This window comes from Branchiostoma floridae, chromosome 17 (assembly GCF_000003815.2).
Source record: "Branchiostoma floridae strain S238N-H82 chromosome 17, Bfl_VNyyK, whole genome shotgun sequence".
NCBI lineage: Eukaryota > Metazoa > Chordata > Leptocardii > Amphioxiformes > Branchiostomatidae > Branchiostoma > Branchiostoma floridae.
This window is the reverse complement of record NC_049995.1, coordinates 3,516,346-3,542,717: the sequence shown is the minus strand read 5'-3', so window position 1 is coordinate 3,542,717 and position 26,372 is coordinate 3,516,346. Positions and strand designations below refer to the sequence as shown.

Genomic DNA, 26,372 nt, shown 5'->3' with positions numbered 1-26,372 from the left:
TACTCATATAGATGTTTTTCCAACACAACCAAATATTATTACGACATTCTCACTACCGCAGCGCCACCTACAACGGCTATACTAGCAGTGAGAAGTAGATCCAGCCATTCTACCCTGACGATGGTCTCTGATAGACACCGAAACGTTGGTAGGAAAAAAAATGAAGATTATACGTCGATGTTAAGGTAACTAGACATCCAGGTAATATGATACGGAGAAACGTAGTTACTCAAGCAACTGGATATGGTTTTGGAAACGGTCAGACGTTTCAACTACTATCCAGTGGGTTTCGTCAGTGAAAATGAAGAGATCTTAAGAGAGGGTATAGATATTGCATCTTGATTCATAGTTAGGATAAACCTGTTTTTCAACTAGATCTCTTTTGCATATCAGCCTACAAGATCTCTTCAGTTTCACTGACGAAAACTACTGGATAGTAGTAGTATTTGAAATGTCCGACCATTTCCAAAACGATATCCAGTTTCTTGAGTAACTACTTCTTGAAGATTATATCATTGTTTGATCTCCGTGGGTAGCCTTTGCCTTCTCTTCTGCCACCGGTTTGTACAGGCAGTATGCCAGTAAGTACAGAGCCATGGACACCAGCCTGATGGACACCGACGAAACGAGCAGGTACAAGCCCAGTTTGCCGCTGTCGTAAACGACACAGGCGCCCACGACCCCACACTCTTCTTGCCACAACACGCAAGCCTGGTCAATGATGTAGCCGAAGAGGACCGGCCCGGGAATCCAAGCTGCAAAGATAATGTTTAATTAGAACATTCTCAGGTTAGTAATCTCAAAGCTCCATTCATTTTCCATTATGTAACATTTGCAAATATAGACTGAGTGGGTCAATGGCCCAAGAAACATTTGAGATGATATGGCTATTGACACACCGGGATGCCAGCCAATCAGGGGTTTACGGAAAACCCCGGGCCCAGCAGGCTAGTCTGCAGACTTTCATGAGATCCTTTTTGGGCCCCAAGGCTATGAATGGGGGTTTAGCGCCTAATGGATTTTTAAAGATAAAACTGGGTAAACGACAACTGCTGCTGGTGCTGCTGGGGGCATGGTACAGAAGGCAACTGTTTTTCACATTAGGTCACAGGGGAGGGGTGTACATCAATGAACAACCAGCATCCAGAGTTCTTTGATATATGAACACAGTTATGTTCTCTTTGGTTAGACTTCCAGTCAGGCCTACAGAAAGGATGGTTGGGCCTCTTATGAAATTTCCTTGTGGAAAAACTGGGTCAGTGGTAACCCAAGACAACAGTTGGTCCCCTAGGATGAGGGCTGTTTGCCAAAACTTCGAATTTGAAACAGATGCCTCAAACATCAAGTGTCAGTGAGCATGGATGCAGGAATGGATGTATGTTATGTGTTTAAATGTGTCAAAATGTATGTGGGGGGGAGGGGGTTGTATATGATGTGTCATGTTGTTTGTGTTATTCGTTTCTCTCATGCAGGACCATAACTGATAGCCACTATAAGTGTTGTAGAAATGACTGGCTATAGTCGAAGGAAAAGTAAATAAACTAAGCCTGGGAGTTACTGTGCTGGATGTTGATTGTTCATTGCTGTAAACCAACCCAAATCCCCATAGATATGACCAAGCTGTGAACTTCTGTCCAATGCACTCTTCATGCACTGAAATTGTCAGTTACCCAGTTTTAGGTTTAAAAAAAGATCTATTATTTGCCAAAACCTCATCCATAGCCTTGGGGCCCCAAAAGAGTGGCCTGGCCTACAGGCTAGCCTGCTGGGCCCAGGCTTTTCCGTAAACCCGCCAATCAGAGCTTTCCCACCAGTGTCTGGTCTCCCTCGCCCAAGCCAACATGGCGCTGAATTTTCTACTTCTGCCGAGTTCAGTGCGGCACTTGAAGCTTTGCGGGACATACCAACCATGTTGGTTCATTCACATACAGGTACGGTTTTATTCTCGAGCATATTCTCATTTTCGGGGGCCAGAATTTTGCATAATGGGGCTTTAAACTAAACGGTATGAATTCGACTGAAAAGATATATACAAGAGATAATTACCAAGCAATCTGAATAAGGTCCACTGCACTCCAAGGGCAAAGGACCGCCTTGGTTTAGAAACAAGTCTGTAAAATAAAAGGAGACATGTAAGGCATACATTCAATTTTATATCATGTCCGCATGGTCGACGGCATGGTATGCTGGAGGGCAATATACTGGACTCTGCTCTGCTCTATTCTACTTTACTCTACTCTACTCTACACTACACTACACTAGTCTCTAACCTACTCTACTCTACACTACTCTACACTACACTACTCTACTCTACTCTACTCTACTTTAAACTACGCTACGCTACACTACACCACTCTACTCTACTCTCCTGTACCCTACCCTACCCTACTCTACTCTGTAACTCTACTCTTCTCTACCCTACCCTACCCTAGCCCTATACCCTATACCCTACACTAAACTACTCTTTTTTGTTATCGACACCACTCTATCTACTCACCTCATTATAGTCGCGGTGTATGGAGCCATAGAAGCGGCGGCCATCATGCTCAACAGGACGAACACGGTGAGAAACACGGGCATGACGTAACCGGGGCATCCCCCGGGACATGGTCCGTGTATGGCCTCTGACCCGGATATGGATGTGACGTTTGCGGAGAGCCCGTCCTTCATGATGCAGCTGCAGTTGGAGTATGTCTACAGGGATAATAAATTATGTTGATATTATATATATATATATATATATATATATATATATATATATATAGAGAGAGAGAGAGAGAGAGAGAGAGAGAGATACATAGATAGCAATATAACCGTAATGGCAGTTAAGTATAAGAAATACCGACCCTATTAATGCACCTGGATATTATACATCGATGTCCATACATGACCCTCTCACATATAACTCTTTATAAAATATTCTAAAAAGAATAGTCACTGTAAACGGATTGGCATCCATTTCTGTCCCAAACTGTCCTCATATCAAGGTCTTTGCCCTCATCAAATGATGAAAAAACTTATTGTCTTACAGATATTTTGCGCGGTTAACGATAAAAAAGTTGATTATCAACCAACCGTAGTGGTTCCAGTCTTGTTAATGCTTGTGCATCCCGCATGACAGCCGGACTGGTATTCGATCCCACTGACGTCACAGATCGGGTCGTACAGCGAATCTGCGCAGCCGCAGCGAGTAGCGCAACTTGTGCTGCCAAAGCAATTCGAAGAAAATTAGTGTGACTGTAAAGATTAGACTCGTGGAAGTGACATGAAGTAAATTTCAGAGGTGGTAGAACTAGTAGTTTATCAGACACAACAGATATTCCAGGTCACGGGGTCAATGGAATAGTCTACTACGTCATGGGGGTGTTTTTTCCCCTGGTCGAATGGGTAGAGATCCCGGCAGTTTAAAGGTGGATATGACAGGGGAGAGTTTCTACTTTCTGATTAGGACCGAAAAGCTGAGTCTTTGTTGTTATCAGGGGATATAAAGTTGGGACTTTTTTTCCTAGCACATGGGCCTACTCACTGGGCTGTGGTGCGGTTTTGAGGTCAAGGGTCAATTTTTTAGTTTCATGGAAGTCTATGCCGTAAGATTTATGATGACATTTATTTATTTGGACAGCTGAGATGACGATCTTTCATATGAAGGTATGTTAAATTTGTGCGTCAGTAACGACAGGAAGTTGAGTTATTGACAGTTCCTTTCTTCTGATTTTCGTATAGGAAACTATAAATTGTTAAGAGACTTTATATTGAATGGCTCAGGAGGGAGGCCCTACCTGTGTTAACTGGACTCCGATCCCTCTTATACTAGGGAATAACTCACGCCTTTCCACACAGATGTAGAGCACTTGGTGACAATGTGTATTCACTCAGATGGTATCGTACCGGAGTGCCCCCCAAGCCTCAGTCCGCATGCGTCGACTGTTCCATCAGTGAGGGGGGGACTCAACCATTCTAAATAAACTAACATTCCCCCTTTTTTGTTCTCTTTTTTGGCTACTCTACATAAACGTTATATAGGTTTAAACAAAGAAATCTGTTAACAGACTATAGCAGTCTAAAACTAGAAAACTATAAAGGTGACATAATTTTGAATACTACACAAAAAGTATTTTTGGAATTAATACTTACTAAGTTCTAAAGAGACTAAATAAACTAGGAAGGTAGATGAACATATCAGACTTTCTCAACATATCAATGTAAACTGTCTCTTCTACATACTAGTACAAAACAAACAATACCCTCTTCTCATCACAACTGTGTGCTAGTAACAACACTCTTCTCAGTGTATTACAATATACTTCTCCAACATATTTCTAATCAGACTTTCTCAACCAATACCTTCTTCTCATCACAACTGTGTGCTAGTAACAATACTCTTTTCAGTGTATTACGATATACTTGCAATACAAAATGCTCTTCAAAAGTGTCATACGAAATACTTGTCTCATCACAAGAGTAATACAATATGCTGTCTGGTCTCATCACAAGAGTACTACAATATGCTGTCTTGTCTCATCACCACAAGAGTAAAGTAATACATTCTTCTCACCAATACTTAATTGTCTCATCACAACAGGAGTAATACAATATACTGTCTTGTCTCATCACCACAAGAGTAAAGCAATACATTCTTCTTACCAATACTTCCCCTTTTCTCTTTTTGTTCTTCTTGGAAAGTCCGTCTGACTTTGAGTGTCCTGATGGTAATATAATCTCTCTGACCATATGTGTATGTTTTCATCTTAACCAAGCACTCTTCTACATATTTCTTGTAATACAATTGCTTCTCACACAGCTTTTAGAACATCAGATTTGCATCTTTCCTCACGACAGTCGACACTGATATCAATGTGCCAACACAAACATCTGTGCTCAGAAAAAGAAAAAACTACTCACACATAGATAATGCATGCTACAAAGTACATATCAACCTTGTGCAGTTTCACATCTCTTGTACATAATAACCTTATTTCACATTTCTTGATAACTCGTTAATTGTTGATCGGTCCATATACCGTAAGCAGATAGAGATGTTCACATGACTGTTTACAACGACCAATTCATGACGGTTCAAAGATGTTCACATATAACACGGATACATATAACACAATCACTTCTTCCTTGTCTTCTTCGCTGTTTTCACTGACTTGTGCTACTGCGTTAGCGTTTTCGTCGCTGTCTTCTATGTTGACTTCATGACTGATTTGGCCTTCTAGGCTTTCAGTTTCTACTATGACAGGCTGTGCTACCATCGCCTGTTTTTCCTGACGGCTTTCCAGTTTTTCAAGGCGACCAACCGCGTCCTGGTACTTCTTTGTCAGGCTGTCAGTCTGGAGAATGACACTGTTTAGATCCATCTGTAACTTTTGAGTTTTGTCTTTTTCCGTAGCTATCACTTCTCTCATGGAGCTGTTCTCATATCGCAACTGATCAGTCAACAATTGCAACTGTGAAACGTCATCCTCTGTCTGCTCACCTAGAGATTTGAGTTCTTGATTGGCTTTGGTCAGTGTGGCATTTTTCTCCCTGAGATCAGCAATGTTAACTTGGGCAGTCTGGAGATCAGTCTTAAGACTTGCAATCTGTGCTGCATACGTGACTTGGAGAGCAGCTAGCTCTTTATGTGGCAGTGCTGCTGCTGACGGAGCACTATCCCCTGTATGGCACTTGCTCGTATCAGTTCCCTGGGTCACCGTGAACACCTCATTGACCCTGTGTGGCTTATCCACCAAGGGAACACAGTAGTGGCCAGATGCCGTCAACTTGAGGTCGACATTCTTACCAAATATTGTGGCCCTGTCCTCCTGCGTGTGCAGTACCACACCGGCCTTCTTCATGGCATCTAAAGACAGCAGTAATGGAATGTCCCGGTTTACAACATCAGTTGATATCAGCACCTGTCTGTCAGCTATGTTAGCAGGGATTCGGTATCTTCCCAAAGAAGGTAATGTCTCGTCCCCTCCAAACTTGAACACATGGGAACTGGTGTCTCGTGTGACATTCACCCGTGCCTTCTTATCCAACACCGATAAGTACTTATCCAACCACTCACGACCGCATACAGTGGAGGAACATGCCGAGTCGAGGACAGCACATAACAAATCCTCTTCTGACCCTTCCGACATCATGCACTCGGAAGCACCATGGGCAAACATCACCGTAAACTTTTTATCTTCAGCCTCTGTTGTGTAGGCCTCCTTTGTCGTAGCATCTGGACATTTCCGAACCAGGTGCCGGAAAGAGCCGCAACAGTGACAAAGCAGGAAATCGCCGTTACGATCTTTTGGATTCAGCTTTTCACCAGCATAATCAGACTTCTGACCCGTTCTATACGCCTGGGGGCCGCCATCTTGGAAGTGTCCTGATCTGTATGTATGGGGGCCATCATCGTGGGAGTTCCCTGACCTGAACGCATGGGCGCCGCCATCTTGGAAGTGCCCGTTGCGATTTCTAGCAGTGCCTGTCTGTCCACTGTACCCGCGTTCTGAACCTCGGGACCATTTGGCACCGCCGCCACGGGATGTCTGATAGACTTCCGCTTCTGTTACATGTGCAATCTCTTGCTGAATGCCGCCTGAATAAGACGAACGTGTCGATACCAGTTCGTCACTGAACTTTCTTAAGCTGCTTTTTGCTTGCATGAACAGACTAACGTCTTTTTTGGAATAATCTACTCCAGTCATTACGAGCTTGGCCTCTTCTAGAGTAAGGTTGGCTCGGCGGACAAGTAGTAGACCCAGGACGGACTCAGGCAAGGTCACATTACCGGCTCTGTTCAGTTTGTTATATAATATGTCAAATGTGGAGATGTACTCACTGATAGTCGTTGTCGGACCACGGCTGTACTTGTCGAAGGCAACGAATGCCTCCCACAGTCGGCCGGTGTTGTCTCTTCGCAGATGCTCGTCCATTTTGTCAAGTACATTTTTGAATGAATTCTCAGCGGCAAGTTCCTCCTCCGTGAGTTTTGAACCTAAGAATTCCCTCGTCTTGTGCTCATCTTTTGATCCCTCCGGTAGACTCAGCAGGATTTCAATACCTCGTTTCTTCTTCGGGATATTCGTAATTTTGTTCCACAGAAGTAACTCAAATCTGAACTGTTCGTAGCTTTTGTTTGCAAGATCAAGCTGTGGAATTTTTGTCCGTGCGCCTCCCTCGCACGTCGCCATTTTTGGTCAAATCCGCGCCAAAAACACTGCACACAGAATCGTCGACAGAACCACGTACACGGTACTAGGGGTCCAGTATGACAGTCCGAACTTCACTACTGGAACCACCCTCTGCTACCATTTGTTAATTGGACTCCGATCCCTCTTATACTAGGGAATAACTCACGCCTTTCCACACAGATGTAGAGCACTTGGTGACAATGTGTATTCACTCAGATGGTATCGTACCGGAGTGCCCCCCAAGCCTCAGTCCGCATGCGTCGACTGTTCCATCAGTGAGGGGGGGACTCAACCATTCTAAATAAACTAACAACCTGTTGGTGGCGAGGTAGGTCGTAGAGCCCGGCGTGGTACAGTACAGGAGAAAGACGCAGTGTCCGAGCAAGGAGGCTGCGCTAACGATCAGGATAAGCTTTATTAGCTTCTTGCAGTCTGCTCCAGCTTTCTTCGCCAGCCAACCGCCGAAAAGATTGCCCACTGCTCCAGCAGGGATCAGCAGCAGTCCTATTCGAGAAATAAGGTGGGAAGGGGGGGGGGGGGCTGAATGAAAGTTCGTCTGTGACGGTAGTCGCCATTATGTTACAGTTTTAAACTCTATCTCCGTACACAAAAAATATAGCGCTCACCAACAAGCTTTCGATCAGTCCTCTGATTCTTATCAAGTTAAAATGACCCTATCCCGAACTGCAGCTAGGTGTCGCTACTAACCATACGGTCCTAAACGTCAAGTACTAAATTTAGTATTGTCATTTCAGGATCTTTTGTCTACTGTTTCTTACTGTCATTACTATACTTTTAGTCTGTTTTCACTTTTGTCAAAACAATAATGCAACGTTTTTGGATCCATACCGAGATAGAGCGAAGAATCCGAAGGTGAGAGTCCAAGCTGTGTTTCTCCGAGTTTAGGTCCGAACGTCAGTGCCCCGGAAAGTACCATAGCTTCAGTACAGCCTGCAAAACAAACGCACCAAATATTGATTCTGAAGCATACCCATGATAAAAAAAAAAAACCATGATTAGCATCGTGAACAGTTAGATGGCTTCGGTTCGAGTTCACACACAAAAAATTGCCCTATCTGAACTAAAGTTTCAAGATCCCAATTCTCGCGAGACCTAATAGGTACCAGTGAGATCTAGCGCGAGTATCTCACTATAGAATTGCTGATCGTGATGACACAAAATGATTACAACGTCAAATCGAACATATCGTTTATGTGAACACAAATCAATCTTAAATGCTGGTAATAGGAAGAACTATTTGTCTGGATGTTCATTCAAACATTATATTCGATTATCGGACGTAAGGATATATTAATACATATTCTTACCTGCAAGGCATACAGACATGTAGGAGAAATTACTCCCAAGATCCTTCACGGTGGACCAGAAGTCTTTGAAGTCTTGGGCACCACAAGAGAAAGGGTTAGTAGGCTCATCATCATCATCCTCTTCCAAGGCGCCATCTTTGTCATCTTTACTGGTAGGAATGTTAGCTTCCTCTTTAGTTTCTTCTGGGCGCTTTGAGATACCTACAAATCAAGGGTGTCAGTTATAGTTACTCTTTCGAAACATCAGACAAAAATAATACAAAATGAAAATATTACACTGTAACAGAATGCTTAAAAGCATAATTTTTCTTATCATTGACCATCTCAGACAACATAGACATTATTGACTTAGAAGCACGCAAGGCATATAGAAAGATTAAGGAGGCCATCCACATCCAGCTAGAGGGGGCGAAGCTGAACCGGCATGAGGGCTGGGAGCTGCCCAAGTCCTACCTGCCCTTCTCCGCAAGGAGGCGGGGGAAGGGGGCAGATGATCCACGCAAGCCTGACATAGTCTCGTGTTCTCTCGCGAGAATTGAGACTAGGTCATGATCATTCCCCGTGACGAACATGTGCTAGTAGTAGACATCGACAATTTGGGAGGTATGTACCTTACCTTTACAAAACAGTCATTGATTGAAGAAAATTGTAGTAAAGCAAACGATCGCAAATAGCACATATAACAAAACTCACCAGCTAGCTTTCGTGGAAAACAAAACACCGGAATGGCAACCAAAAAGGCGACGATGGCCAGAGGGAAGAATCCGAACCACCAGTTTCCTAACCACTGCTGGTCATTGGGTGTCAAACTGTAAACAAAAAGACCACAGCACATCCAGGTCAAAATATACAGAAAAATAGGAATTCCTGCTGCAGTACCAAGTTCACATACAAGGGGGGGGGGCAAATTCGACCTTGACATTTGTCTTCCTAACCTACCATCATACCAAATATCATCGTAATCCATCCAGAGGTTCTTGAGTTATGTTGACCACAAATATTTGAAAATACAAACAGATACACAGACAGACATTCCTAAACGAAAAATAGAAATAAAATAATTTTGTACTTGCATAATTCGGACTTTTTGTATTATTTTGCATAATTCACACTTTTTGCATTATTGACCTTGCTTTCTTTCATTTTTATGCTGCTTCGCATTTTGTATTTCCCCAGAAACAACGTAGATGCAAGCTCATACAGATGTCATATAAAAGACCTCGCCTCAGAGGCGTAGCCAAAAACACAAAACGGAAACACTTACTTCGTTACTTCCGGCCAGTTCACATACTGATTGAGCAGTTGAGAGGACATGACGTAACCAACAGCCGGACCAATAGCAGTTGAAGCATACAGGATCCCTAGAAAGAAAGGCAAACAATGTGTGGTCCCCGGCCTAAGTTTTGCATACAGTCAAGCCTGCTAAAGTCGACCAGCCGGGTAGTAGTTCGCTACTATGTTCGCTTCTGCAGAACAGCAGAGACTTTTCGCGGTGGTTTTAAATTCGCGGTGGCACCATGCACTGTAGTCTCTTACTGCCATGGAAAATGTTTGCGGTGGTTTTAAGTTCGCGGTGAAGCGGCCACCGCGAATACCGCTAACATTCAACCAGCGCGAAATTTCTGCATAAAGAGTAGTGTATAAAGAATGTCAGAGCGAGAAGCGACTGTATATAGTGTATGTATGACCGGAGAGAACTACTTTCCGGATGGTACCCAGGCTGTGCAAAAGAGACTGTGTAATCAAATTTCTAACGCTAGGGTAAAATTGCTCTTTATCCAAATTGGAAGAAGATCTGTCAAGCAAGACTTCCACTTACCAACATAACCACCTGACACCTTTTTGCTCACGTTCTCGTCCAGATAAGCGACCCCTAGCGTGTACAACGGGCCCACCAGGAACGACATGAGGAACGTCGCAAGGACAAACACGTACAGGTAATTCTCCAGCTGGCTGTACCTATAAACGGTGAGGTATGTGTATGTAATATCTAGAAATCATTACAAATACATATATACTATATATATAGAGAGAGAGAGAGACAGCGGGAGAGAGACAGAGGGAGAGAGAGAGGGAGGGACTTAGAAGGAGAAAGAGGGGGAGATGGAGAGAGAGAGAGAAAGACAGAGAGAGAGGGAGAAAAATATGTAACATTCACACACACACACAAGCCACAGGCACGCACAGTGAGCTAGCAGCAGGCGAGTTTAAATCTTTAATGGCTGCAACAACTTCAACACTATTTCATAAAATGCAGCATACCATTGCCTACAGTGTGAGGTCAGGTACAAATATAATCCATTAAATCTTTCCCACTGCACCCTATAAGATGATAAAACTCAGTCCTTACCCTCCGTTGGTATCGCACTGCTGTTCATCAGCTGTTCCGTTAGACCAGGGATGGCAGATTGCGCTGCTTGACTCGGAAATATTAGTGCCACCAGAGGGAACATAACGACCTACAGGTAAAACAATGAAGAGTATTTATATTCAAAGAAGCAACTACTGAATGATTGTCTTTGGAATATTTCGAAGAGTGAGTGCATTAAAATGATAGCACAGAAGAAAGTTCAGAAAATATTGTTTGTGCCCCCCCCCCCCCACACACACAAAACAACATACAGCAAGCAAAATGATACAACTGTCAACAGTCGAACACCGTTTGTTCATTAGACCCTTTCAGTGCTTAGCGGCTATTTGCCTACAACGAGACTCCTCGACTTCAATTTTCTTATAAGTATGTGCATGCAACTACAATGTAGATTCCAGTACTAAAACATAGGAATTTACTTTTGCACATCCAGTTTTTCTCACCTGCTGACATTTGGATGTCTGTCAGACATATTCCTCAGAGATTCTAACTGGAAAATCTGGCAGACATCGAAACGTCAGCAGGTGAGAAAAAATGGTTGTGCAAAAGAAAACTCCTATGTCTGTTATGATCTACCAACCTGATGAAATTATTTTCGGTAGATTCCAGTACTTTTTAGAGTACAAATATAGTATAAAAGCGTTTTACCTGCCAGAAAATGTGGAAGTGCAAACACTGTACTGCCCAGTCCGACACACACAGCTCCCGCGCCCAGCCAGCGACCCTAAGGGCGAGTTTTAACATATTTACACCCACACTGTAAACAAACGAGAAATTCTCCATCCTTATCTCATTTTCAAAGAAGTAAATCTCATTGAAGGAAAGCGATATCAAAGAAAAAAGTTTTTTTAGCTTCCTCTAGACATTGTGTAATCCACATTGTCACTTTTTTTCTGTCACTCTTTTTATCTTCCTCAATGACACTCGTACTAGTTTCATTTTTACTTAGCACAATTTAGGTCCCACGATAATGGAACAGTCCACGCATGCGGACTGAGCCCCCGGGAGTTTCTAAAGTTGGCTGGAGAGACTTGTTGTCGAATACATCGTGGTTCTGTAACACTTGTGTTTGTGCTTGATTATTCCCTAGCAGCAACAGAGACAGAGGCCAATGATAGTCTGAGTAAACACATATCACATCTTTTCTTCATCTTCTTTCCTACGCAGTGACATCCAACGGCGAAACCGCCTGTTTGCATGTACCCTGCTTTCTCAACCGTCATCTTTGGTTCCTGACCGCTCTGCTTATAAATATTAATGAGCTTACCCTAATATATGCTTTTGAAAACTGAAAGGCCTACTCTCTGATTGGCTGACAGCTGGTTTGGGGCGGGGGAACTCCAAAGGAACTAAGAGTGACGGTTGAGAAAGCAGGGTACATCCAGACAGGCGGTTTCGCTGTTGGATGTCCCTGCGTAGGAAGATGCTTTTCTTCCATTCGTCCATTCCCTCACCTTGTGGGATTTCGCGCCAAAGTAGGAAATGATAGGAACAGTGAAGACGGCAAACAATTCTGTACTGCTGATGATGAAGCCGCTCTGGGCGCTGGAGAGCTTGAATCGCCCCTCGATAGTAGTGATAACACCGGGAGTCAGTCCTAGAAGTATGGCGGTCTGTAGAAAATAAACATCATTTTTAAAAACAGTTATTCTGTTTGCGGATTCCTAAGCTAAGTTCCAAAATTGAACTCGTTGGAATTTTCAACTGGATCGCTCTGTCCTCTTCATCTGTCTAGTCTCTCTGGTCACGTGACGTAAGGCGGGACGTGGCCTGTATACGTTGGTAGAACGTACTGCGCCTGCGCGAACACTGGTTGTTTTTTTTAACGTTGCATTGAAATCCCGCTTGTTGCACAGTATATTTTAGAGACATGGTTTCATGTAAAACGTACACGGAGTTTTAACCTTATATACGCACGTACTTTCTTCAATGCGGACCTTTAGTAAACCGGGAGATTAGCATGTCTATACGTTCCGGTGACGTGCTGCCTGTATGTACTGTGGTGCTGCCTGATGCCCGAGTCCACGGCGTTACATGTCTGCTTCGCTAGGGTTTCTGGCACGGTGAATGTGTAGGCACACTGACCGGACCCTGGTAGCAGGGTTGTAGCCAGCCTGAAATCATTTTCTTTCAGTCCCCTTGATGTTGAATGGGAATCCTATTGAGCACCGAAGACATGGCGTGACGTTGTGCGTCATTTCTAGGGGGTCTGGATCCCAGAGAAAATGAAATCTAGACCCTCTGAAACACTATTTCCTGCATTGTGAGGTGTAATGTTTGCTTGTAGACTAAGCTGTTCAATGGCATCTGTTTTGGTGAAGAAGAACACATGGGTTTTAATTTTTTTTTATATCTTTACATATCTATTTTTGTCTGTCCCAGGGGACAGAATGGGGAAACTTTTTTCAGTCCCCAGCTGCAAAATTCCTCCAAAGGACTGAAGGACATGTGCTGGCTACAACCCTGCTCTGCAGCCAGGCTGGGGGAGGGTGAGCCGTGGGCAGTCTGCCCCTCCCCCGTGACCGGAACATTAGTTCTGACATTGTCAGTTTCTACCTCGGGCAGGACCGCGCCAAGTCCCATATTGGCTCAAGACGCCGTTGCCTTTCCGCCTACGTCTGACGTCATCAATGGGGTCAAAGATTCAGATGAAAGTAGATGTCGCCCCCCGGCCCGGTTAAGAAATCGTTGGTGCGCTGTTGCTTCTAACAATCTTTAAACATTTACTGGCCTTACACGTGCAAGCTGATACACTCGATTTTGACTTACTATTTATACATGTGCAGTGTAACATGCATGAAAGAAACGGACTTGATGCAAACCTCAGTGGCACAAAGACAGCACATGAAGAACAGCAGACATCGTGGCGAGTTGAACACTTGCAGCCAATCCGGTGAGAAACCGAATAATCCACACCGCCCCTCCTCTTCCTCTTCGCCTTCCTTGCCATGCTTGGCGTCGTCTGGCAGGGGGCGCTCCTCCCCCGAAGGTGCCTCCTGGCGAATGTCCGGCAAAGTGCCTGACATACCTAAAGGTGCAGTAGAAAAGATATTGATGACTATACTTGCCACAAGGAAGTAACTTACATTTCTTTTATAAGGCGTTATTTTTACAATGTTTTCGACAAACTTAAGTTTGTAAACCTCTGAATTTATATTTAAAAAAAGGATAAATTAGTGTAGCCTTTTTTTGGTTTTCTCACCATGTAGTGTTCTGGGTGATGAAAGTGAAAGAAAATGTTGATCAATTGACCTCGAGCAATAAGTTACACCAAGTAACATTTGTCACGATCGTCTGAGAATTGAACTTAGGTCATATAGATGGCATCCTATGGATCCCCCTAAACTGATGCGAGCGTGCGAATAGAAAAAAAGTTTGGCCAAAATAAAAAGTTGCATTCATGATAAAATCTAAGTGGTCAAAACCCTGAGTTATTGGCCAAACACCTGTCGTTACACCACACGAGTTCACACCCCGACCAATGCATGCTGCATTCTCCGCTCATACTTAAGACTTAGCACATGAACGGTGAATGAATCATAGCTTTGTGTGAATTATTTATAGAAAAGATGAATCTTCCACACTGTGAGCACCCTTATATGCACCTTGTAACCTCTTGTAACGTTATTAACTATAGACAGGTGGACACTATGGAGAAAATGTTGATCAATTGACTTGGAGCAATACGTTACACCAAGTAACATTGTCTCGATCGTCTCAGAATTCAACTTAAGCCATGCTGATTTGAAAATATACAACATATGTTTCCTAATTTCCGATTCTTGAATACCACGGAAAAATTCATATTTCTCATGCAACTAGATAAACCATTCATTATTGATTCCATCTGTCCTTATGTTTATAACTGTTTTAAGAAGCGAGAAGAAGTTGAACTTGTACATACTAGAATGTAATAGCATATGTAGAGATGATAAGATACCTTTTTGTCAAAATTGTACCTTATCACTAGCGCTACGACCTGTACTTAGCTTGTTTGAGCACAAATGTACAATAAAGGTCATTCATTCATTCGATAATATGGATGGCATCCTCTGGATCCCCCTAAACTGATGCGAGCGTGCAAATAAAAAAAATGGCCAAAATAAAAAGTTGAATTATGAAATCCGTCAAAACCTCTGGGTTATGGACCAAAAACCTGTAGTTACCTAATTGGGATACTAAACAGAGACAATGGACCTTTCTATGTACCTGTGCCCTACTTGTTCACTGTCCCTTAAACTGTGTATCTTTTCGATGTTTTCTCCATTGTCTTCTGACAACGCCCACTTTTTCTGTAACTAGAAAATAATACTGTGGCACTGAACCAGCCTGATTTGGTCATACCATACTTGCTTGAGAAAGTTCCGCAAGCTTCCTCACCTCACTTTCATTTTTCTCTCTTCATTTTGCTGCAATGCGGAGGTCTGTATCAATAGACTACTTCAAGAATAAGATGTGTCATAGGATTGATGTGTTCAAAAATTTGTATTTGCCCAGAACTATCGTAGAGTGGAATTTGTTATCACCAAGCACAGTAGGTGATATCTTCTCTGGATAGTTTTAAAGAGCACTTGCAGATAGATGTGCAAAAGTTATGTGTGACGGTAGTTCAGTATAATGTAACCAGCTGCTGCCGCACCGCGTGCCTGCAAAGCTGGTGTGTTACGCGGAAGATTATACCGGCTATATAGATACAGATACAGATAATAGTTTCCAACGTTATCACTGTCCCTCCCCAAATATGGATTTCCACGACCGTACCTTTGGCGACGGTCTTCACTAAAGGTTACCCTGCGAATAAAGGTGAACTGACGTGTTATATGTCAAGTACTTGCGTATCCAAAGCGCATGGGTATCCGGGTCTCCTGTTCTTTGTTGGTGAAGTACAATCCATTGCTGTGGGACTGCGTGGCGCAGTAGCAGCATGTGAGGCTCAAGACCGAGAGGTTGAGGGTTCGAATCCAGCTGCCATGTCACCGATCTTGTGCCCTTGGGAAAGGCACTTTACACGACATTCCTCACTTAACTTATGTGTATATGAGTATCTAGCTGAGGCTAGTGGCCTTGTGTGGCCTTAGTGGGGCTTTGTGGCATAGACAGTTCGGGCATGAGCGGCACCCACCATGGCACACGAGTCGGGGGTAGGAGGAACCCCTTACATCCTTGGTTGGAAGTCCTCCTAGGAGACGGCTACTCCGAACAACAAAGCTGCATCTGTTGGAGCCGCCTCACACGTTGCATACAGTTGCCCCTGTTAAAACTTAGGTCTCCAGTAGACGAGAGGGTGGAGAAGGAATTGCACACCCTCCTTCACCATAAAAAGTCATGTGCAGGTCAGACAAACATGCAAAAAGCCTGACTGTCCTCATCTGTCCAATCGACAGGAGAACCAAACAATCCGTTGCTGCTTTCTACTTTTCTCTGTCTCGAACGTTAACTGCAAAATGCTGTCAAGCCTTCAAGGGACCGTTGTCGAAATGATCTGGTAACTGAAGTCTCTGTTTATGGGTGGTTGTAACACCATGATGATGTAAATTTCTTCTTTTGCTTGACTGGGAAAATCACGGTGGCTCTGTGCAACAGACAAATACGAGCAGCTAGCACCTTCAATGCACAATTTATTGTGCAGACAGCACGCATCAGAGACAAAGAGTGTCTTTATATTATATATAAACAGGACAAAGATTAATTGTCATGGATTGACAGTAACAATTTCAGTCTTTTGATGAAAAGCAAACTTCTGGACACACCTGACAAGACATCAACATTTTTTAACATGATCCTTTATTATAAATTTTAGCTCATGTTGCAAAGTTGCAATTTTTTAAGCCATATTATTTAATGGAGGTACTTTCCGGCCAAGTTGTGAACATTCTAGCCTAACATTTTGGATCAGAAATTTCACTTTACTCATTTTAATGGTATGAGAGAAGCAGTTTTTAGTATTTTGATAACCAATACATGTACTACTTTTAGTTTCTGTCAGTCTGAGGTCTGGAAACAAAACTTAAAGGCACAGATGTTCACACATAGACAACATTTGATAAACTTTGTGACCTACTTGACAACCACAAAGGATGGGCCTTACCTACATTATTTGGGAGTATACAATTAACATCCCATCTATAGTAAACATCAGGCATAACTGCCTTAGGGAAGAGTTGGTAGCATTTTCTTTATTTGTTTCGCATTCCAAATTTGCACCTTAAGTTAATGAAAGCAAAGTTACGAACACACACATCTTGAGGCATTGTGGGGTGTTTGAAAGCTACAAATATATTTCTAAGTCTAGGAACAAAACTTGAATTCACAGATGTTTACACATAGACAACATTTGACATCTGATACACGTTGGGCTTATCTAATCAAGATTCCATTTATTGTTGAGGCAGAAGTGCTTTGGTCATTTCATGGTCCGTGCTTATGTCTTCATTGTTTTTCTCAGGTGAGGTCTGTTTTGCCCCAAGATAAAAGATCCAGAGATCTTTGTGGATGGGCACCAAAGATAAAAAAATGCCGGCGGGGCATTTTGTGTTAAGTGAGCTCATGAGAAGGCATTTCTTAATTAGATTGTGACACCAAAAAATTGCATCGGTGTTTGAAAAAAATCGTGTGTTCCTTCTGTGTGTAAAGCGGAAACTTTCATTGGCCATGGCGATCTACGCCTAGGCGCGCCTGGCTTATGGTATCGCGACGGGAGGTATGGGGTAATCTCAAAAACCAGCGGGTCTTGGGCCGTCATATTCGGTCAGAGGATGGGCGAACATGTTAGCCAGCGAATGCGCTAAAAAGTTTTGCATGTCGTCCCGGAATTTTGTTAAAATGGGCAACTTTTAAACATTTTTGGCCAATTTTTTTGTGAAAAAGGGACCGTGCGGGCCGGAGCTGTACCGTGCGGGCCGGTGCTGGGACGTGTGGGTCGGAGCTGGGACGTACGGACCGGAGCTGGAATCAGTGCGGGTAGAAGCTGGACCATGCGGGCAAGAGCTGGACCGTGCGGGCCGGAGCTGGAGTTTAACGGGGGTGTTATTGCTCGTGGTCAATTGATCAAGATGTTCTCCATAGTGGTCACCTGTCTACAGTAGCCACAATTCTCCAGCCCCCCACCCCCACCCCCGCGCTTTGACTGAGGTGTGACTGTATACAACAGACACAAACGTAACCAACATAGGAAAATAATGTAACAAAATGTGATGATCATTTTTAAATACAAATGCAAAAGGTTCAAAACAGCACATACCGTCTTTGAGATGACAAGCCGGGAATCGTTCGTTCTGTGTTTTTGTTTTTAACCAAGAAACTGCAAGTCTGGAACTCGAGGTTAGACCGAGCAGTCCAGTTTGCGGGTTCGGAACCAATGCGGTTAACAAGGACACATGCAGAAAGACCAGATCGGGCAGTCCGGGGGCCCAGAGGCTGTCCGAGTTGGCGCCTGCGCCCAGACCGGTGACTGGGAAAATCCCTTGGTGTGTGTTTACACGTACAAATGAAAATCTGAACATTTGATTATCGTTTGGTCGTATTTGCCATCATGTTAAAAACAAATGTGACAAAAGAAAAATGCAGAAGAGCCGCACTGGGCTGTCTATAGCTAGGTGTCCCTTCTTCGTAATCATTATGGAGATGTCGGTAATGTTTCCCTCAAAAGTTTTCCTAAGGCGATACAGGCATTTTGTGTTAAGTGTGCTAATGAGAAGGCATTTCTTAATTGTGACACCAAAATATTGCATCGGTGTTTGCAAAACATTTAATGCAGATAAATGTAACATGTATTTGCAAAATCATAGATTTCATAGATTTACTTAGATTTCATAATGAATGCAACTTTTTATTTGGGCAAAACTTTTTTGGTTCGCACGCTCGCATCTCTATAGGGGGTTCCAGATGATGCCATCCATATTATCAAATCAGCATGACCTAAGTTGAATTCTGAGACGATCGAGATGTTGCTTGGTGTAACGTATTGCTCGAGGTCAATTGATAAACATTTTCTCTATAGTTTTCACCTGTCTATAGTATCCACATTTCTCCAGTCCTTTGTGTGGCCGCCATAGAAAGGTTTGAAAGATTCTTGACTTATGCTGACTACAAAAATCTGGAAGCACAAACACACAGGCACACACACACACACACTGACACACACATACACACATACATATACACGCACACACATACACACACGTACAAGGTGCATATACGGGTGCTCACAAGGTGCAAGGTTCACATTTTCTACAAATATCACACAAAGCTATGATTCCTTCACTGTTCAAGTGCTAAGTCTTAAGTATAAGCGAAGAACGCAGCATGCTTTGGTCAGGGTGTGAACCCGTGACATCCCGCATACAGCACCGTACGTACTTCGACATATTGCTAAGATCTCACAATATTGTAACAGCTCGGAGAAGTTGAGTACAGCAGAATTAGAAGTCAAATATAACACATGTACCAGAGTAATCGCACTCGGCTTGGCGTCCTTTATATACTTAGTCAAGGACGTCCTTGACCTAGTGTAGTATAATCGCTTGTAAGGTTAAATCCTTACCGCTAGACCTCCAATTTCTACAATTCTAGTATAGATCTTGCATATAACGTTAGACTTTGCATTTCCCCCTATAAGTTTAAGTCAAATTGCTCTCCCTCTCTTTCTCTCTCTCCCTTTCTTTTTCTCTTCGCATTTCCTTCAAATTATAGCAATAAAAGGCCAAACGATTGCTAACTCTAAAAGGCTTAGCTCTCCTTAGCATTTCTTTGTCGTTGCATTGAGGGTCCATCTAGTTTGCACAAAATTCGGTTAAGTCAGCTGTTTAGACTGCACATTGACAACACAGTCCCCTAGTAGTACGACTCACTGAGGGTACGTTAGCGGGGAGGGGGGCACGAAGGAATTTGTATGCCGCAGGCTAGGTAAACTAAAAGATAAGCAAAAGTCACTCAATGATAACTACCCCTGCGTTATCGCCAACGGTGCAACTCTCTCTTGCCACGAAATTCACTCGGTGAGGTCTCTGCGGTCGTTGTATTCCGACGGAATTCGTCCAGGCACTCGATGCCTCGTATATGACTTTTACGTAATGTGCTAGCCTGCAGATGACCTGTTCGTGCGATTTCGTCCAGATAATTGATTGCTAGCACACCTGGTGGGCATGTTATGAGTACAAAACCTTACAAAAATAAAACAAATGACCTCCTTTACGTGCATAAATCACTCTTGCTGACAGCGCAATACTCGAAATAGACGAGTAAATAACAGGAGACTATGAATCTCGGCCAATCAAAAAACTATTATGTTAATTGATTTATGATATGAGAAACTATGCAATCTTCAATAGGAGTACAAAGTATTTTATGTACTATTAGTTATATATTCTATATACTATTAGACATAGAAACATAAAGTTTATAAAGTCTGACTTATTGAAAAGACCAGGACGTACTGCAGAAACATTGCAGCATGGTAATTAATTGTCAATCTCAAATACTCGGATATGCTTCAAACCTTTGCTACAATGTTGCTCTAAAGCTAATCATATTTTCTCAATAAACGTTTAATTTCAGATAAATTGTAGCTGTAGCCTATTAAATCTGGTATTTATCTTTAAGACATTTGACTACAAAAAGGTATAACCCTTCAATGGTAAAGACAATGATACTTTTCACGCGTGGTGGCGTAAACTACATTTTACGGGGGCTCACAGGGACAACTGCTTGCCTGTGCGACGAAGTTTGTCTTTGTAGGCTACCATAAAGTATAAGGTGTGATTGTTTAAATGGGTGTATAGACCTGTTATTTTGTTGTTGTTTTTTTATTTGCGCTACATTGCTTGTCATTTTGGTGATGATTTACGGAAAACGATCTTCTAGGTAATTACGAAAATTTAATGAAATCAGGAAACATAAGTCATATTGTACAGTTGCTCTTAAAAAGTTTTTAATACAAATCATCAATACATTTTGACTGTAAAACGGTCTTTAATACTAATGTTAGCCTCTATACAATATAAACAAAAAAAGCTACAATGATGGGCTATATTATTTAACCAATGAATGCATCTAATATGTACGGAGAATAAATCAAGGGGTAAAAACACTATATATTATTATGTTTTTTTAATCTTAATTCAACTTCTGACAAAATCATCTTCGATGGAATTAAAACACACACAGTAACAAAATATAACTAGTATTACTGAAACAATACACAATTGCTAAAAGCAGACAGATCAAACACAATACTGTAAATGCATTTAATTTCGCGGGGATTTAATTTCGCGGTAGCGGGAAAAATGACTTTTCGTGGTGGATTTAATTTCGCGGTAACACCATCGACTGCAGTCTAATACCTTAATAGAAAAATGTTCGCGGTGGATTTAAGTTCGCGGTAAAGTGGTCGCCGCGAAAACCGCGAACACTAATCCACCGCGAACATTTCTGCATTTACAGTACCTCCAAGGTAGCCTATTCCATTGGCCCCATGACCTTAAATGTAAGTTTTGATAAACAACTTTGAGCTCAACATCCTGTTACTCCTTTGGTGTGACACAATCTTCCCACTTACATGTACTTTCCGTCATTCTACCGTATGACGTAACTACAAGCACACACCACAACAAACAATAACTGAACGCGTACGGGGATGTACCGTAGGTGTACAACGATGTAGGATAGAATTCAATCAGATATTCTATTTCCAGAGCATAGAATGATACTTAAAAAAGTAATGATAATTACTAGACAGTAAGTACTTTATTGCAAATTCGTGCCCAAATATTGTTTAGTAAAGCAAAAATATACAATGAATACGACTCGATGACATGTTAATCATCACACCTTGTTACTGTAATATTATCTATACCGATTAAAAAAAACTATATCTCAGGGCCCGTTCTCCCATGCTGAACCGGGACCTGGGCCGCTACCGACTCCTTCCCTTCCACAACACACTCGTCCAGTCACGTGACCTGAGAGTGACCTCTGACCCTCAGGTCACGTGAGCCTTCACAGCTGAAGAAATATGGTTGATACCATATAAAAGCTTCTCACAGCAAACTTTTTTGAGTCCTGAGTGTTAGTTTAATTTCCCTGATTCCTATATATCATACCCTGTTACTTTATGTTGTTTATACCGATTTAAGAAAAAAGAAGATTATATCATTGTTTCACTCTCCGCGGGAACACTTTCCTCTTCTTCCGCCACCGGTTTGTACAGGCAGTATGCCAGTAAGTACAGCGCCATGGACACCAGCCTGATGGACACCGACGAAACGAGCAGGTACAAGCCCAGTTTGCCGCTGTCGTAAACTGCACAGGCGCCCACCTCCCCACAATCAGATTCTTGCCACAGCGCACACGCCTGGTCAATGATGTGACCGAAGATGACAGGTCCGGGAATCCCGCCTGCAAAGATTTTTGTATTAGAACTTTCTCAGGTCAGTAATCTCAAAGCTTCATTCATGATATAGCGTTAATGGAAATATAGAAGTAACGTTAGATTAATTCTGAAATTTCTTTACAGCTCTAAGTATATAAAGGAGATAATTACCAAGCAATCTGAATAAGGTCCACTGCACTCCAAGGGCAAAGGACCGCCTTGGTTTAGGAACAAGTCTGTAAAACAAACGAAGACATTCAAGAATTGCATACAATGAATTTGATATCATGTCCGCATCATGTCCTCCTCTACTCTACTCTACTCTACACTACGCTACGCCACTACTCTACTCTACTCTACACTACGCTACGCCACACTACACCACTACTCTACTCTACACTACTCTACTCTACGCTACTCTACTCTACTCTACCATACCCTACTCTACTATACTCTGAGCTATACCCTACGTTACTCTACTCTACCCTATACCCTACCTTACCACTTTACTCAATTCTACTCTACTCTACTCTACACTACTCTACACTACTCTACTCTACTCTACTTTACCATCATAGAAACCCTACTCTACTCTGTAACTCTACTCTAATCTTCTCTACCCTACTCTACTCTACTCTACTCTAATTTACTCTACTTTGCTCTACTTTACTCTTGGTGGTAGGGTAGAGTAGGGTAACCGTACTCTACTCTACTTTACTCTTCACTACTCTATACTACACTACTCCTTTTATCACTACTCCATCTACTCACCTCAGTATAGTTGCGGTGTAAGGAGCCATGGATGCGGCGGCGAGCATGCTCAGCAGGACGAACAAGGTGAGAAACATGGGCATGACGTAAGTGGGGCATCCGCCGGGGCATGGGCCGTGTATGGCCTCTGACCCGGAACTGGATGTGACGTTTGTGAAGAGCCAGTCCTCCACGATGCAGCTGCAGTTGAAGTACGTCTACAGAGATAATAAATTATGTTGATGATACCTAATATATGCATATATATATATATATATATATATATATATATATATATATATATATATATATATATTACGTCACATCAAAATAAATAACGTAAGCAATACTGAATTAATATTTTGGTAAAAGAAATACTGTACCCTTTTTATGCACCTCGGCATTATATATACCTGACGCTCTCATATACAACTGTAAAATACAACATGTATTCTAAAAATGAATCACTGAAAACGGATTGGAATCTATTTCTGTCCCAAACTGTCCTCATATCAAGGTCTTTGCCTCCTTGTCAAATAATGAGAAAACACGTGACTCGGTGAGCAGTAAATCATATGTTGCAGGAAGTCTATGACGCCCACCGTCTCTGTTCAGGGATCGTTGACTGGTGCTGTTCAGTCGAAAATATGGAGTCCAATTTTTGTGTTGGATGTAACAGTAAAACCATAGTTCAAGAATGACTTCTACCAACACAGATGAACTTTCAAGTTAATGAGAAAACGTATTATCTTACTGATAGTTGGCTCGGTTTACCAACAATAAATTTGATTATCAACCAACCGTAGTGGTTCCTGTCTTGTTAACGCCTGTACATCCCGCATGACAGCCGGACTGGTATTCGATCCCACTGAGATCACAGATCGGGTCGTACAGCGAATCTGCACAGCCGCAGTCAGTGGCACAACTTGTGCTGCCATATCGATGAAGAAAATTAGTGTGACTGCAAGGATCCGACCCACAGAAGTGATAGGAAGTAGATTTCAGAGGTGGTAAAACAAACAGTTTATCATAGAGTCCATTCCAAGACACAATGAGGGTTTTTAGGTGATATTTGTAATAAGTTTGAATTATTTTGAATAAAGGAATGTCTAAGCCAAAATAATTAATTTTGTTTTTCAAAAAATTGACTAAGAAAAATTCATCTATTTGAATTCCTTTCAATATTTTAGAAACATTTTGAAAGTAACTGTACAAAAATATCTTTATTTAGAATAATTGTGAAACCTCTGTGTGATTCTTACACATTTACAAATATTTACAAATATTTGTAAACTTTGCCAAATGGTTAAATTAGTTTATTGCCCCCATAAAACTAAGCCCTATTGTTGCCTCTGCATATTTTTAGATTTCACTGCTGGGCACTGGTGGGTCCTTTGTGGTGGACCATTGTTGCATGTCACCCAACAATACTTAGTAAGGATGTGTGAATTACTATATTCCCAGCCCACTGACCCATTTACAAAATGTTACCAAAAATGGTAGAAAATGGTAAATAATGGTAGAAAGCTGTTATCATTAATTAGAAACCGTTAGAAGTATTCAATTCCACATCATGAATATTTCCAAAGTTTTACAGGACCGGGCAAATATCTATAAAGTTGAAACAGTTTTTAAAATATTTCTTATGTATCAAATGTCCTAGACATATAATTACAAAACTTTAAAATCAATTCTATACAATGGCGACAAACATCCGCACGGTGACTTGGAATGGACTCTATACGAGAAATATTCCAGGACTGCAAAGATCAGACTCGCAGAAGTGACAGGAAGTAGATTTCAGAGGTGGTAGAACTAGTAGTTTATCAGACACAACAGATATTCCAGGTCACGGGGTCAAAGGAATAGTCTAATTCGTCGTGGGGAGGTGTTTTTTGTTCAGTATGTTTGCCACAGTTTCTGCTATTTACTGTCTAGTCTATGCTAGTTATGTTCACCGAAGACTGACAGAAAGAGATAAATAGATACATGCAATACTAATCAGAACCTTATTTGCATAATCAACGAATTACAATTAAATCTCACGGAGGTGTGAGATCTTTGAACTCTTGTTGAAGAGAGTTTTACCTGTTGGTGGCGAGATAGGTCGTAGTGCCTGGTGTGGGACAGGACAGGAGGAAGACACTGTGTCCAAGCATGGAGACTAGATTAACAATCAGGACAAGCCTTAGTAGCTTCTTGCAGTCTGCTCCACATTTCTTCGCGAGCCAACCGCCGAAAAGATTGCCTACTGCTCCAGAGGGAATCATCATCAGTCCTATTCGAGAAATAAGATTGGGGTAGCGTTAGTGGTGCGTACCTAAAGCCCGGACTTGGAATTGGACCTAAAAATGTTTAGGTCCAAGTCAAAAAAAAAAACTAAATGTCCGTAGCCAAGTCCGGACTTGCAAAAAGCAATCTGTCACTTATATTCCCTTATTTTGTTCTTAACCATCTAAAACCTTCCATAGACAGTGCAATTTGCACTGGAAAAAGACAAAACACATTTCGTGTTTACACTGGCTGTATATTATTTTCATGTATTTTTCACATTGAATTTCAATTCATGCTAACATGCAATTTTATATCCCCCTAAAAAAATGCGCATAATATGCAATGATGGGTTCAGGTCCGGACTTATAAGTCCAGACCTGAACCTGAACTGCTGGACCTGAATCCGGACCTGAACCTGAAATTGAGTTTAGGTACGCACCACTAGGTAGCGTTGTTATGGCTTGCACATCTCTGGCAAACGTAAAATGAAACGAGGCATTGCATTTTATGCATCCTGTCTTCTTAGCTGGATATCAAGGTTCTAGGATGGTCAGAACGAGAATCTGACATTCTACGTAAAATCGACACCATACTTTTGGTGTCTTTTACCTTCCCTGGAGAAAACATGTGCTGACTGATACTATGCCGCACTGCAGCTAGGTGGCGCTACTAACAATGCGGCCACAGACGTCAAGTACTAGACTAAGTATCGTTGTTTCAATATCTTTTCTCTGCAGTTTCTTTTACCAATTTTTAATGACAATTTGTCCAGGCTGTACAATTCTCAAGTGAGTAATTTGCTCAAATTTTATATCATGATCCTGCTTGACAAGACATCGGTTCGGCCACGTGTTTGGATTCATACCGAGGTAGAGCGCAGATTCGGAAGCTTGGAGTCCAAGTTGTGTTTGTCCTAGTTTGGGTCCAAACGTCATCACCCCGGAAAGTACTATAGCTTCAGAACAACCTGAAAAACAAACGCACCAAAAATGAAGCAGTTAGATTACTTCAGTTCGTGTCACACAAAATTAGACTTGCCATATCTTAATTATAGTATCAAGATGCCGAAAGTCTCGCGAGATGAGATCTCACGTGACTATGGCAGT

At 42.1% G+C, this 26,372-nt stretch overlaps 2 protein-coding genes across 2 annotated transcripts in view; both read right to left on the bottom strand.

Moving 5' to 3' along the window:
* Positions 1-252: 252 nt before the first annotated feature.
* Positions 253-18,280, bottom strand: LOC118404583 (solute carrier organic anion transporter family member 4A1-like). The gene is made up of 15 exons (XM_035803772.1): positions 18,115-18,280; positions 13,697-13,902; positions 12,329-12,487; positions 11,523-11,598; positions 10,854-10,962; positions 10,323-10,462; positions 9,768-9,864; positions 9,197-9,312; positions 8,504-8,704; positions 8,025-8,126; positions 7,490-7,679; positions 3,076-3,205; positions 2,498-2,694; positions 2,047-2,111; positions 253-755 (listed from the first exon to the last, which is right to left on the bottom strand). The coding sequence occupies exons 2-15, from the start codon at positions 13,898-13,900 to the stop codon at positions 508-510; spliced, it is 2,034 nt and encodes a 677-aa protein (XP_035659665.1). The 5' UTR covers positions 13,901-13,902; positions 18,115-18,280; the 3' UTR covers positions 253-507.
* Positions 18,281-21,320: 3,040 nt separating this feature from the next.
* The window catches only part of LOC118404584 (solute carrier organic anion transporter family member 4C1-like), a 7,638-nt gene continuing 2,586 nt past the window's right edge, over positions 21,321-26,372 (bottom strand). The window contains exons 6-11 of the mRNA XM_035803774.1: positions 26,132-26,233; positions 25,081-25,270; positions 23,794-23,923; positions 23,014-23,210; positions 22,414-22,478; positions 21,321-22,268 (exon numbers count right to left, since the gene is read on the bottom strand). Of these exons, the coding sequence (XP_035659667.1) occupies positions 22,018-22,268; positions 22,414-22,478; positions 23,014-23,210; positions 23,794-23,923; positions 25,081-25,270; positions 26,132-26,233 (935 nt within the window). The 3' untranslated portion in view covers positions 21,321-22,017. The remainder of the gene's footprint in view (positions 22,269-22,413; positions 22,479-23,013; positions 23,211-23,793; positions 23,924-25,080; positions 25,271-26,131; positions 26,234-26,372) is intronic.

Coding starts and splice junctions, on each gene's coding strand:
- LOC118404583 (XM_035803772.1), bottom strand. CDS start 13,900: ATGTCAGGCACTTTGCCGGACATTCGCCAGGAGGCACCTTCGGGGGAG. Junction 9,313..9,767: donor AACTGGCCGGAAGTAACGAA/GTAAGTGTTTCC, acceptor TTTTGTTTACAG/TTTGACACCCAATGACCAGC. Junction 7,680..8,024: donor GGATTCTTCGCTCTATCTCG/GTATGGATCCAA, acceptor TTTCTCGAATAG/GACTGCTGCTGATCCCTGCT.